The sequence below is a fragment of the Strongylocentrotus purpuratus genome, unplaced genomic scaffold (assembly GCF_000002235.5).
Source record: "Strongylocentrotus purpuratus isolate Spur 01 unplaced genomic scaffold, Spur_5.0 spur5_scaffold_17, whole genome shotgun sequence".
NCBI classification, from domain to species: Eukaryota; Metazoa; Echinodermata; class Echinoidea; order Camarodonta; family Strongylocentrotidae; genus Strongylocentrotus; species Strongylocentrotus purpuratus.
In genome coordinates this window covers 20,606,255-20,621,246 of record NW_022145602.1, presented here as the reverse complement: position 1 = coordinate 20,621,246, position 14,992 = coordinate 20,606,255, and the positions used below count along the sequence as shown (strand labels likewise).

Here is a 14,992-nt window from a genome sequence, read left to right as displayed (position 1 = left end):
ATTGATCCAGAAATGCTAGGAATTACAAATTGTGAAATTACTATTTAGCAGAAAATGCATAAAATCACTGGAAATGTAAGCCTGTTTCTGCTGCAATATATATATACCGGTATATAAATAATCAATTATGAATAAAACGTTATTGTCAATTTGAGGAGGAAAATTTAATCAATTTAGACTCTTAGAAATCCCTGATCTGCTACAGGTTAAATGAACTGTAACAGCTAGACTATGAGAAGGGGGAAAAATGGGTCTTGATTTTACAGTTTTCAGTATGAGTGAAAATGATACATAGATTTGAACCCATTGGACTGGCAAGAATGAAAATAAAACAGACCTGATCAGTTGCCCAGTACCAGAGAGAAGCTGCGGTCTGTCCAAAGATGAACCCAGGCCATGGAAGGTCAGAGGTCACAGGGTCACGGAAGAGATTGAAGTAATCATCTCTAGGGAGACCGCAAGAATTGTTTGACACGATGGTATCATTGGCGATGGCTTGGGCATACAGTGGTTCAAGATTCTGGTAACCACCGATTGCCTGAAAACCTTGAGAGAATAATAATGTCAATACACAGTGAACAACTAAAGTAAACAGTGTAGAAAAAGGGGCATAATACCTGGTGGGGTCACTCCTCCGCAGAGGGTGACACATATGACCGTTACCACGAATGCAAATAACCCCCTTTTGCGTCAATTTCAAGGACATTTTGTGAAATTTACCCCCCCCCTTTTTTACGTCAAAACAAGGACAAAATCGTACTTTGGAATACCCCTATTTATAAGATTGGAAGGACACTTTCGCATATTTACCCCTATTTTACCATATTTCAAGGACAAGAATCAGCTCCGAGAATTTTTCTTTCCGGTTTTCTTTTTTCTCTTTTCCTGACCCCTATTAATCAATTAATGAAATTGACCCCTTTTTCCACGATTTTGGTAACGGTCAAGAGGTCCCTAAGTCACATTGAGTGATCCCACCGGGGGATAATAGAAACAACACCAGACAGTGAAAGAAACGAACACAAAATACACAGAAAGTGTTACTTTAATATAACCATCATTCACCTAAGAAATCAATTGTGTACAGCTAGTATGTATAAAATCAACCTTTCAAAAGGTCACTTGACATTCTATGTGAACAAATTATGGATAATATTAAAGGAGTATGGGGAAAATAAAGAATAAAAACTGCATGTGCATGTGGTTCTCAAGTCTGACTTAGGTTTCTGTGCGGGCCCTATATTATAAGACCAAGTACGACGGTATTGAGTAGTCTATACTCACAAGAGAATGTACTTACAGAAATAATATTTTAGTCTAATATTATGAAAGAAGTATTCCAACATGAAAATCAATGGAATCATGTAATCTATCCATAATCTGCAGCGTATCTGTTCTCAATAAAGAACTGTTGTTTTATCAAAAGCATCTGCAAAGATCTGTACTTAATACATGTACTCTCAATCCAAAACCAGGATCAAATAAATCTTTAAGGTACTATACAGTCAATTCCGTCTACAGGAAACACAAACAGTGGCCACTAATAACGGGTGGTCTTTCTAGACAGGTCCTTCAACACACAATTCCTTCTAGAGGGAGGCAATACAGGTGACCATTATAGACAGGTGGCTTTTATAGAGAGGTGGCCACTAAAACATGTTTGACTGAACTTGATTCTAATATTTTCAATAAAGATCAAGAGTCTCTATCAAAAACGACCAGAGTACCAGAATATGAGGTGTGTTGGCTCAGTCAGTAGAGCGTCCGCCTCACAACCAGGAGGTCATGGGTTCGAACCAAGGCCACGTCATACCAAAAGACGTTAAAAGATGGGAGTTGCTGCTACCTTGTTTGGCGTTCAACAATAAGGGATAGAGCAACGTCGATCTGGCGCTGCTCAGTGGCTGCCGGGCTCACGATCAATTGGGCAAAAAGAATTTCCGTTTTTGGTTTAACTTAATAAATTTTGGAGTGGACTATAAAAGATTATTATTATTATTTACTCCAAACATAAAAGCCAAAAGGTCTCTATTAAAAGCACCAGCCTGCAGAGGTCTGTACTTACTCTTAATACAAAGCCACAGTGCCCCTATCAACATGACCATAGCCTGTAAAGTATCTGTAAAGATGACAGCAGCCAGCCCCCCTGTCACTGTATACAATGCTGTGATAGCAAGTAGAGAGAAGATGGCCACATAGAGGTTCCATCCGAGGGCTTGCTGGATGAACAAAGCTCCAGAGTACAGATCAACCTAAAGACACAAGAATAACACATTTGTGATAGTGATAGCGGTGGTTATTTTACCTGGCAGCTAAGAAAGCAATAAACGCTTGTTAGTAAGCAACCAGAAGACCGACGGCTTAAGGTCCACTCCTAGGGGTCTGGTAATGAGGATTAATGCCTTACCAAAGGGCACTAGCGCATCACTTGGTTTCGAACCCGGGTCACCGGATAACGAGACCACTGCTCTACCGACTGAGCTATCACTCAGGCCCTCTCAATGCGCTATATAAGGACGAACTATTATTATCATTATTATTATTGGTGCTATCTTAGTGAAGAGGAATGAACATTGAAGCTGAAAGCACAGCAATGGAAGACAGTGTTCTTACCGATATCTTGGTGAAGATGTATAAGATAAGTGAGACAACAGCAATGTACATTCTGATCCTCCTGCCTCCAAACCTCTTCTGCAGATACTCAGGCATGGTATAGATACCACAAGCAAGGTACACTGGTAGAAAGATCCATCCCATCACTTGAAGCAAGATAAGGGCCTGCAACAAAACAACAATGATTAAACGTCATGGGTGGTGTATTAATATCACACTGCAGGGAAAAAATACACGGGGGATCGGGGCAAATTAGCCCCCGAAATGCCCATAAGAGCCCCCGACAGTAAAAAAAGAGCCCAAAAAATTTGCATAGAGTTCAATGCAAAACAAATTAAAGAGTGTTATTTTCATGCAAGCAAGTTTGAAAAGTAGCCCCCGAAATGTTTTCATTAATTTTTTCCCTGTCGCACTGTTTTGGTTAAGGGTACAAATCACTTGAAAATACAATGTATGTTTTATAGCTAGAATGTATAAAATCAACCTACAAAACTAATACCTGGAACAGTGGAATTCTATGATTTAAAATGATGGGGTGAGAATAATTATGATGAAAGCGAATACAAACATACTTTTAAGTGCTATACAAATATGGCTATTTTCTTTATTATACACATTGAGTAATCGTAAGTTATACGCCAGCTATTCTCCACTCCTTACGACGGATAGTCAACCTGTTCGAAACGTTGAACCACTCATCCTCTCCAAGCGCTATAGTTCTCCTTAGAACTATAAGCTAAGAAAGATAACAAACAGTCCTTTTCAGGACTACACACCCCGAAGAAAGATTACTGAGTCAGAGTCCTTTTTCAGGACTCCTCAATCCTCTCTCTCTCTCTCACATGGTGCACCCGCAAGCCTACTGTATACTAGAGAGAGACTTACATTGAGCTCAAAGGCTCCCACACCCAGACCTGATGATGCTCCTGACCCTGCAAGTCCTATGAAGTGCTCACTCCCGATGTTACTTGCAAACAAGGAAGCTCCTACCTGTATCCACAAAAAAGAAGTTAAAGGTAAAGGTGAGTTCTGGTAATGCGATTGCATTGTAAAAGAAAAAGTGTGGAATGGATCAAAAAAAGTTGATCATGTAGCATGTAAGTATTGGTGTACATGCAAGGTTCTGGAGTCATCAAAATCTTAATAAATTTGGCCCAGTCTTGGTAAAGTAACAAGCACTGTACACAGAAAGATGTATATGGGACTACACAAAAAGTTTCGGGCTACCTACCTTGATTTCCTCATCTTTCTATGCTCATTACTCAGCCAGCATACATTTTCTTCCAAAATTGTTTGGCACACGACATTTATTTGTAATCTTGAACATTCAGTGTAAGTTTTGTTTGATTCTGTGAGAATTAATTTTCTTTTTTTTAACCAGAACTCAAGTTTAATTAGTTTATATATATCTGAATTTTCTTCTAAAAGACTATTTCGCTTGATCTGACTTCAAATTTGTATTCAATCTTCATGAAAATAAATAGTAAGGTAGCTCGGCAAAATGAACGTTGCATGCACAAAGAAACATCTGGAGCGCAAATTTGAATAATAGATAGAGGTGTCTATTAAATACAACTTCTATTTTTCTACATGTCCTGGTATTAAACCAGGGTATCTGAATTTAAGTTTAGCTAACATTAAGCCTCATCGAGATGCACTTACCAGCTCTATATCCGAATGATCTGCTTCTACATTTACCACATTGTGATAAATTACGATTTTCAATAAATGTGCAATTGGCACTTGGGAAGCCGGACGCACCTTTTTAAGTCACTATATTTTGCTATTAAACCTACCTAAAAGCAGATCGTTTGGATTGTACTGAATTTTTCAAGCAGTGAAATTTTGATGATTGATCTTTACATTTTCATATGGAAATAAAACATTAGAAGGGGTTCACACGCTTTTTAGGAAAAGGGTTCAGCTTTGCACTGGCATTTTGGCTGGGAAGGTGAAAAGCTGGGGCTGGGGCTGGGGCTGGAGCAATCATACTGTTTCATTTGCAAAATATTCATTATGAGTCTAGCTATACTCAGCTATATCATCCCAAATATGTTTTGCAACATGGGTACCAAAAAATGGGCTTTCAAAACAGTCTACCAATCAAGAATTCTCTCAGGGCTGTACTGAAAATGTATTCAAGATAATAATGTTATGACACATGTATGTGCCTGTGCATTTGCAATACAGGCCTTCGAGTGAGATTAGAAGTCAAAATAGTCTGGGGCGAAGGAGAACGCTGATAACCGGTAAAGGCGGAAATGCCGGGTCCAATCAGATATAATCCAGGGTTAGTTATTCGAGTGAAAACAGCATGGGTTTCCTTAGCCTGGGTTAGGTAAATAGTAGGGGGCTAAATAAACCGATTGTGAAAAGGGGAGAAAAAAATAGTACAGGGTAGTTCAATGCTATGAAAACTGAGCAAAAAGCAGCTAGGACAGCTGAAGACAGAACGTTATGGAGAACCTGTGTCTCAAAGGCCATTTCATTGTTGCCCCAATGGCGTCCAAGCTATAGGACATACAGATAGATAGATAGACTTTACAAATTGTTGAGGTTGGTAGAAACCCTAATCCTGCAAATTAACATTTTCTGTATGGTATTATTGATGATTATCGGCATCTGTGATCAATATTTAACAAAACCAAACCAATCTTTCAGGGTTCATGCCCTGTTTTGGTTTGATTGCCCTCATGGAAGTGTTTTCTATTCCGACTTGATATAGTCATATTCTACAGGATGTTCACATGGACATTGTTAAACCAGAGATAAAGAGAGAAACAAACCGTACTTCACATTACCCTAAACATTATAAGGAAAGCCGGTTTCATGGTATTTCAGACAAAGACTAAAACGTTCACTCTATAGGCAGAAAGTCTGACAATATAACTATAAAGTCAATTAGAACTGTACATGTTTTGATGAGATAGAGATACAAGTTTTGTTGTGAGACAGGATCGCCTCGATCTTTTGTCGTGTAGGGATAGGTGATTGTAGGCGAGGAGCTTGTTTACAGTTTCAGCAGCATTTATTCAATCTTCTTGCTTAAAGAGAAGGTTGAGTTCTGGGAAGAGGTGAAAAGTATTTTGTGAGCGTTACTCATTCTTATTATGCAAGTGTGGAAGAACATCAGATAAGACATGTTCCCTGAAAAGCATGGCTCTTCAAATGCCTTCATATTCTAAATATGCATGTAACATCGTAAAAATCGGGGGGGGGGGGGCCAGCTTTTTACGCCATGTGTTTGTGTAGTCCCATCTTTCTGTGTACAGTGTTTGTAACTTTACCAAGACTTGGCAAAATTTCCTATCATTTTGATGATTCCAGAACCTTGCAATACACACAAATTCTTATATGCTAGATGATCAACCTTTTCTGGTCGATTCTACAACGTTTCTTTCACAATGCAATCGCATGACCAGAACTCAACTTTATCTTTAAGTACATAACACAATGACTCTCTAGTAGACGACTCTAGAATCCGAGATACACAATATTATCTCTCCCTATGCCTGTAGCTAGTCTATCTCAAAACCCGTGTTCAGCGTGTGATGGCTGAAACCAAAGTCCCCATCATTATCCAACTTTACATTCAGGAAAGTTTGGGGAGAGAAACAATGTTGGGAGGGGAGACTTATTCATGCTTATCATTGGTCAATGGTCAGGGTTGTCATGGCTATGGAGAGTGTAAGTGACTGGGGTTTGGGCCTATAAGTCATAGTTATTGGAATGTGGTTCGATCCTTGAATCTAAATGGTCATTAATGGTCAATTATTTATAATAAAAAGTAATGGGATAATGGGGTTATGTTTTGTCATGGAGCAGGTGGGAGAAAGGTGAATGAAAGGTGAATGACTGAGAGAAGTGGGGAGTGATACAACTACTATATAACACTTTATCAAGGTATCTTCTGCTAAGCTCGGAGGTTGATTGCAACATTTTCAAACACATCTCCATTTTATCTACTGTAGTACACTCTTGCAGTGTCATATTCCACTCCATGTCTTAAAGGTAATACAAAGTTTAGGGAAATTTTGAAAATTAGCTGGATAGTGATTCTTCACAATTTTTATATATTTGGAATCCCACGTGGATGTATTATAAGCACTAGAAAATTCAGCTCCTAAAACACTTCTGCTTTCGAGAAAAATTGAATATTGAAATTTACCGGTGCTCCCGGTAAATTTTGATAAATTTCAAATAGCGCTTACGGCCATACTATGGTAGCTGCGACCATAAAAATCTCAGAATATGTAGTTGTAATATATAATTTCCAAATGGGAATAGCCAATCGGTTGATTTAAGTCAAGAAACAATGTTTTATGGCTTAATTAATATTTTGACCTTGAGAGGGAGCTATACAACATAAAGAGTTTATTATTTACAATTTCATAACTTTAGACTCGATTTCAACCGCGACAACGATCACTTTATATTGTAGGATCGCATATGCTTCCGATATGTTCATTCGAACCAAATTCATGGCCCCATACCAAAACTTTGTATTACCTTTAATGTTCCCTTCCCAGTTGGTTCTTGGTCTGGTAGCTTCTACTTTTTCTTCCAATAAATCTTTCAAGAGACTCTGAGTCTGATGTCTATGTGCATGACCAAAGTATTTTTCCTTTCTTCGTTTAACCATTTCTATCAGGATATTTTGTTTATAGGGATAGTTGAGTTCTGTTGCAAAGTGCGCTACACAAAATAATTTTTAGTGAGATAATGAAAAACTGAGTGTCAAATTTGAAAGAACATACAATTTTAATGACAAAATCATCTTTGTTTGATCAAAATCAGTTCAGAGACGGCTGAAATATCCATAGATATAATGACTTCTAATACTTGTGTACCACCACAAATATTGGATCATTTGAAAAAGCCGTCGAAAAAACGAAATAGCCCCTTTTACGCCATATTTCAGCCAATGCTGATGTTGGCTTTTTTGTAGGCATTTTCGTGTTGGTTATATTACGCACAACCAGCCGGCCCATGTATTGTTATTTTTGATTAAATAATTAACGGTCACCATATTTTTGCAAAAGTTGAGCTGAGTTGGTATGATCGTATTGGCTAAATTTCACACATTTTGGGGTCTAAACCTTCATAGCAATTTTAGGTTCTAAAAGGACACTAGGAATGTCATAGATAAGAATAAGAGCAATAACGATGCACTTTGCGGTCTGAAAACAGAACTCAACTATCCCTTTAAAGGTAAAGACCAGTATTGGAAACGCCCCAATTTCAAAAAATGAAATGGAAGCTCTCATTACCAATCATGACTGTGAAAGAATATGTTTTGACTAATACATGATGATAAAAAATTTGCCGCGAAACCGCCTACTAATTCATATATTTGGTAAATTTATTTCTCTCATGGTCTGTGAGAGATATAGGGTAGTCCCATATACATCTTTCTGTGTATAGTGCTTGTAACTTTACGAAGAATGGGCCAAATTACTTATTATTGTGACGATTCCAGAACCTTGCAGATGCTAGATGCTAGATGATCAACCTTTTCTGATCGATTCCACAACGTTTCTTTCACAATGCAATCGCATGACCATAACTGGTCTTTACCTTTAAGCCCTGCCATATGTAGTATTCCTCTCTTGGTTTTCAACCCTTTCCATAATCTTCAAATTATGTGGTACAGGTCTGTAGTCTTTTAATTCAGTCAGTAGTCACATGCTTACATTTCACATAACTAAGTCTTACTTTGTTTGGTTTTAACAGACTTTACAACACCATGTCAGGTAGGGGAATGGGTACATATTAATCAAGTCTCATTATGCTTTGTCCTTTTCTTTTCCGTCTTTTTCTATTGAATAAGTAATAATTTGAATATGTAATATTTTGAATGATGTACATGTACATAGTTATTTGGATATAATCAGTGAAGACAGTCCTTTACCCATAAGCACCTCCCCCACCTATCAGGATTTTGTCTGTAAAACTGCACTGCCATCTGGAAAAATGATAAAAGGGGGAGGGAAAAAATGAGAGGGAAAGAAAAAAAAAAGAAAAAGAAGGAAAGGAAAAGAAAGAAAAAGAAAAGAAAGAGAAGAGAAAAAAAGAAAGAGAAAGGAGACAAAAAAAAGAAAAGGAAAGGAAAAAAAAGGAAAGGAAAGGAAAAAAAAAAGGAAAGGAAAAAAAAAAAAAGGAAAGGAAAGGAAAAAAAGGAGAGGAAAGGAAAGGAAAGAAAAGAGGAAAAAAAAGAAAAGGAGAAAAGGAAACAAAAAGGAAAAAAAGAGAAAATGAAACAAAAGAAACGGGGGATGAGAGAGAGGAGAGAGAGGGGGGTAAGAGCCTGAGAGAGGAGGAGTGAGAGTAAGAGAGAGGAGGGGTGAGAGTAAGTAAGAGAGAGAAATAGGGCGGGGTTGTTGGGTGAAGTCATCTCGTCGAGGGAGTCAAGATACGCATAGACATGTTGCTCAATGCTGTGTCTGGTCAGCTGTGTAGGCATTCTCGCTCGATCCTTGTTTACTAAATTGATGCAGAAGTTTGAACTCAGTGAGATGTATAATGTCGGTCGGTTGCATGGCCGGCAAATTTTTTTTCCCGACAAATTTTGACTTTTTATCGGCTGTGACAACTTCGAGAGAGATTTATAGTACTTGAATCATTAAAAATCAATGTAAACAAAAGGGTTCGAAAGTCACCCTATCAAGCTTCTGACCTGGGAGATTTGTCTACAACCGCAGCGCTCTTACCGATCACGCTACACCGCATAGTTGCCCATTGTGATATAGCTACATGTACGATGCTGACTAGTCTTGAAGAAGATTAAGCAGATATTTATGAGGTAAATGAAAATGACCATGTGCGCAAGCGTGGGTTTATAGTTTGTAAGAAATTTAATACTTGACTTGGCCCTGGGTCCATAGGGTTAAATTTGCAGACATTGGTACATTGGCATTAATGTATTTGTTGGTAATTGGTGGCCTCTACACCCCCCCCCCTAGTGAAAAAGGTCTAGCGACGCCCCTGCCCATAGGGCAGGCCTTCCTGTCTTGTCTCCAAATATATTCCCTTTTTTTTTTTTTTACTGTTTGTGTGTAACTTCTTCTTTTTTCTTCTGTTTTATTTTCATGCAATATATCAATATCATTTGTATGTTGCAACCATTGTATATTTCTATTTTATAATGAAAGTATTGATAGAAATGAACTTGAACTTGAGCTACAGGCAGAAGAGACTAAAGTACATATACTCACAGGAAACCATAGCATTGCTCCGCCAGCTAAGAAATATCCCTCAGTGCTACCACGATTGGATCGACACATCGACTAGATAACATGGACAAGAAATACAAATCAATGTTTTATGACAAACAAACAATAGATTCAAAATTCCCTACTCAAAAGTGTTATTAGAGAGTCACATTAATAAATATTTTTCTACTCAAAATATGCAAAACAAGTAAAATGAGATTTAACGCAAGCACTCATTTGTTTGCATATTTATGGGTAGGGTGCAATTTTACTATCATTTATTTTTCTGGAGTGTAGAATAGAGGTCTTCCAGTCCCCATTCCGGGAACGGAGGTACGCACATATTTGGGGTCATTTGTACCATGTGCTATCTGTAAACTCCATTATTGGGATAAAAGGGTAAACGATTGCTGTTCTCAGCATATTGGCACTTGGAATGATAACATTCAAAGTGAGTGTAACATCTTTGTGATTCACAAAATTCAATAATTATTACTGTTTTACAATAAAATGCACATACATGTAATTCAGATTATCAATGCACCAGTTTACAGTTAGGGGCGCCATTTTAATTGACGAGTAAACAAAGCCAATGACCTAGAGGTCATGCGTAAATTAAGACTGCGCCCATGCAAATTATGATGAAATCACTGCCTGCGCGCTGTGTTGTCCGCGCACATCATCATTTGCATGGGCGCAATCTTAATTTATGCATAAATACCACTGACCTCTAGGTCATTGGCTTTGTTTACTCGTCAATTAAAATGGCGCCCATGTCTGCGCATGCGCACTGATGGATCCGTAAACTGGTGTATTGATCTAAACATCTGTAACCTTTGACGTTTGACCTATTACCCAAAATCTGATCAGATCATCTTCCTATGGCAAGTTTGAGCCTCATATCTCTAGTGGTTCTTAAGATATTGCGAATATCTAGAATTTCAGACATTGACCTCTGTGACCTTGGCCCACTAACCTGATATCTGATCATATCGTCTTCCTATGGTAATGTTATCACTTTCCTATAGTAATATTATCACCAAGTTTGAGCCTCATATTTCTAATGGTTCTAGAGTATGTGCGATATAAGGAGGCTTATAGCTGGAAATTTGGAAGTTGACCTCTATGACCTTTGACCCACTAATCTAATATCTGATCATATCGTCTTCCTATGGTAATGTTATCACTTTCCTATAGTAATATTATCACCAAGTTTGAGCCTCATATTTCTAATGGTTCTAGAGTATGTGCGATATAAGGAGGCTTATAGCTGGAAATTTGGAAGTTGACCTCTATGACCTTGACCCACTAATCTAATATCTGATCATATCGTCTTCCTATGGTAATGTTATCACTTTCCTATAGTAATATTATCACCAAGTTTGAGCCTCATATTTCTAATGGTTCTAGAGTATGTGCGATATAAGGAGGCTTATAGCTGGAAATTCAGAAATTGACCTCTATGACCTTTGACCCACTAACCCAAAATCCAATCAGATTATCTTCATACAGTGAAACACACTATCATCAAATTCAAATTTGATATCTCAAGTGGTTCTTGAGATATCGCTTTAATAAGAACATAATGCCTCTGGCACCCCTTTCAGTGGGTGGAGGCATACAAATATCAGTGGTAAAAATATCAAAGGTGAAAATGTCAAAGGTAAAAATGACGAAGGTAAAAAAATCAGAGGTCGAAATGTTACAGGTTAAAATTTCAGTGATCAAATCATCAAATATCAGAGGTCAAATGTCATGCAGAGGTAAAATTATCAGAGGTAAAAAAAATAATTAAGAAATTAAGTAATAATTGTTCTTTAAATGCAGCTGGAATCGAATATTGATACAATATCTGACCCCACATATTATGAGTCAACCAGCCTCTAGCATCTTCGAGGATCAGTCACAAAGGTCATGACAATCAATTCCAATGAAAGCAATTAATGACATTAAGAAATATCACCACTGACACTAAAATGTTTTTTAAAAATTGATGTTAGAGGGAGGAGTCAAAAAGAGGGAGGAGTCAAAATGAGGGAGGGGTAAAAAACGGACGGACATTGAACAATGTTAAAAGCTAGATGGGATGACCCAGGGGATGTGGGCAGGGGGGATAATCAGGATGATGGGGGGATGATGGGGGATGATGGGGGATGGGGGATGATGGGGGTGATATGGGGGGTATGATGGGGGGATGATGGGGGGATGATGGGGGGGGGGGGTGATGGGGGGTGATGGGGGATGATGGGGGGATGATTGGGGGGATAATTGGGGGGGGGGGGTAATGGGGGTGATGGGGGGGGGGAGGCTGCTGGAAGTTGGCATTTGACAGAAACATTCATTTGATCCATACATACATTAGATGATAGCAGGAAGTTTCAGAGATATTTAGTGACAATCTCACCGGTGGGAGTGATTTTCATTCTTTCAACACATAAAACAAACAAAAATACCAAACAGATCTAGAATAGATCGAGGTACTGTACTACTGGTAGACTTCAAGTTCTATACCCTATATATCCTTTTTAAATTACATTTTGTAGCATCAAATTTCACTAACTAAACTAATAAAACTGTTGTGGAGTAGGCTATGTCCTCATGACTCACTTTGCCGATTCATTTTACTAAAAATATATGCATCACCCACAATTGTATGAAATGAAATATGATCTCTCCAGATACCCAATTCGTTGAGGCACGCAACAATACGGCATATGCAACAACGCGCGTTAACGTACGTAGCTCCCGGCTCCGCCAGGCCCATATAAAGATACCATTTTCTAGTACTCCACACGAGCAAGGCAATATGGTCATACCAGCGCTTTTAAAACTTAATTCGCCTACATAACATAACAATAAATAAAAGCAGAATAAATTGATACTCACTCCCAAACCAACAGCAAGAACAAGCACAAAGTATACCACCAACACCACGACATCCACAGCAACGAGTCCTTGTTTTCCATCCATCATGGGTGACACGAATACTTCATCTCCTTCCATAGTTCATCAACCTGTTGGCTGCCTGCTGGATGGGCGGCCAGCTGCAGTACTAGTCCTCGCCAATAATTCCCGTACGAGTACCGGGCGTAGATACTATATGGACCTGCTATACTCCCTGATTGACCTAACAACTTCTGTTGCTTGTTGGTGGTTGTAGTTTGGGTATTCAGTCAAATTTGACTATTTACGCGCGTAGTCTGGTCCCGGCCGCGCCCACCCACTCCGAGAACGGACGGACCCCATGCGTGTTGCTAAAATGTCCTTTTCGTAACAAAAGAAAAAGGTCAACCCGTATTGACTTTACACACCGGACTTTTGCTGAAAAAGAGGGGGGGGGGGCGCTGAAAAAAGCTCGTATACAAAAGAAAAAGGTCGGGCCGTATTGACTCTACACACCGGACTTTTGCTGAAAAGGGGGGGGGGGGGTCGGTTGGAACACGCATATGCGTACCCTAAATAACACTGAGTGGGGGCCGGGAGTCTGGTTCTTAAGTTTGATCAGGAGATAGTCGAGTCGTATTTTCGTAACTTGTGAGATAGCAATAGCGCCTGAGATGAGCTTCGTGCTCTGTGGACCAGGTATTTAGGTAGCGCTGGCCCAGGGAGGTGAGAATTTAACTCACATGCCCTGGCTGGCCGCTGCTTGGGCGCACTGCCGGGCTGGGGGCGGGGCCGGGATGCATCGACGCGTGACTCGTCCACGGGCATATACACAGACACTGGGGACTTTTAGATTCGCACGAAGACAATGGAGATTGTTACGATCGACGTCCTGTTAATGCACTGCCTTGAATGGACGTCACACGTATCAGTCCACGCAAATCTAAAAGTCCCTAATATGAATATGACGACAAAGAAAGCGGACAAAATATACAGTTCCTCAGGTATAGACAAAGGAACATCCCTTCACTGCTATTATGTAAAAAGGTGAATGTGCATGTGACACCTGGGCTCGGTGTAAAAATGTCAGAGGTAAAAATGTCAGAGGAAAAAATGTCAGAGGAAAAAATGTCAGAGGTAAAAATGTCAGAGGTAAAAATGTCAGAGGTAAAAATGTCAGAGGAAAAAATGTCAGAGGAAAAAATGTCAGAGGAAAAAATGTCAGAGGTAAAAATGTCAGAGGTAAAAATGTCAGAGGAAAAAATGTCAGAGGTAAAAATGTCAGAGGTAAAAATGTCAGAGGTAAAAATGTCAGAGGAAAAAATGTCAGAGGTAAAAATGTCAGAGGAAAAAATGTCAGAGGTAAAAATGTCAGAGGTAAAAATGTCAGAGGTAAAAATGTCAGAGGTAAAAATGTCAGAGGAAAAAATGTCAGAGGAAAAAATGTCAGAGGAAAAAATGTCAGAGGTAAAAATGTCAGAGGTAAAAATGTCAGAGGAAAAAATGTCAGAGGTAAAAATGTCAGAGGTAAAAATGTCAGAGGTAAAAATGTCAGAGGAAAAAATGTCAGAGGTAAAAATGTCAGAGGAAAAAATGTCAGAGGTAAAAATGTCAGAGGTAAAAATGTCAGAGGTAAAAATGTCAGAGGAAAAAATGTCAGAGGTAAAAATGTCAGAGGTAAAAATGTCAGAGGTAAAAATGTCAGAGGTAAAAATGTCAGAGGTATAAATGTTAGAGGCAGTGGCGGATCCAGGGGGGGGCCGAAACGGCCGCGGCCCCCCCCCCCCCCTATTGGCGGCGCAAAAAAAAAGGAAGAAAAAAAAAGAAAGAGAAAAAAGAAAGGAGAAGAGGAGAAAAAAAAGGAGAAGAGAAAAGAAAGGAGAAGAGAAAGGAAAAAAGAAGAGAAAAGAAAAGAGAAGAGAAAAGATAACGAAATTATTGAATAGAGGGGGGTCGGGCCGGCCGCATAAAATCTCGAGCCGCGGGTTCAAAGTTAAACGTTAAGAACAGCCCCTGCGCTACAAAGGTCATCACTCTTTAGTGAGAAATTTGAAAAGGGCACAATATTTTGGGTGTCTTTTAAATAGAAGTTATATACTCAACAGTCAAATTTTAAATTAACGGTAGGGCCGCTTCACAACTCTTATTTTGCCCTTCATTTGGATTCAGCTCATATACCAATTCGCTTGTGCTTGTATTTGAACTCATGTTGGTAGTAATCATGGACAGGGGCGGCAATCCTGGGCCCGATAGGGGGACACGTCCCCCAGGAAATTTAGAAATAT

At 39.0% G+C, this 14,992-nt stretch overlaps 1 protein-coding gene across 1 annotated transcript in view; it reads right to left on the bottom strand.

The window, feature by feature from the left end:
• LOC583473 (sodium/glucose cotransporter 4) overlaps nt 1–13,095 on the bottom strand; it is a 35,400-nt gene extending 22,305 nt beyond the window's left edge. The window contains exons 1-6 of the mRNA XM_030987894.1: nt 12,711–13,095; nt 9,828–9,899; nt 3,499–3,603; nt 2,614–2,778; nt 2,066–2,252; nt 338–546 (exon numbers count right to left, since the gene is read on the bottom strand). Coding sequence (XP_030843754.1) covers nt 338–546; nt 2,066–2,252; nt 2,614–2,778; nt 3,499–3,603; nt 9,828–9,899; nt 12,711–12,827 — 855 coding nt within the window. The 5' untranslated portion in view covers nt 12,828–13,095. The remainder of the gene's footprint in view (nt 1–337; nt 547–2,065; nt 2,253–2,613; nt 2,779–3,498; nt 3,604–9,827; nt 9,900–12,710) is intronic.
• Between the last annotated feature and the right edge of the window lie 1,897 nt (nt 13,096–14,992).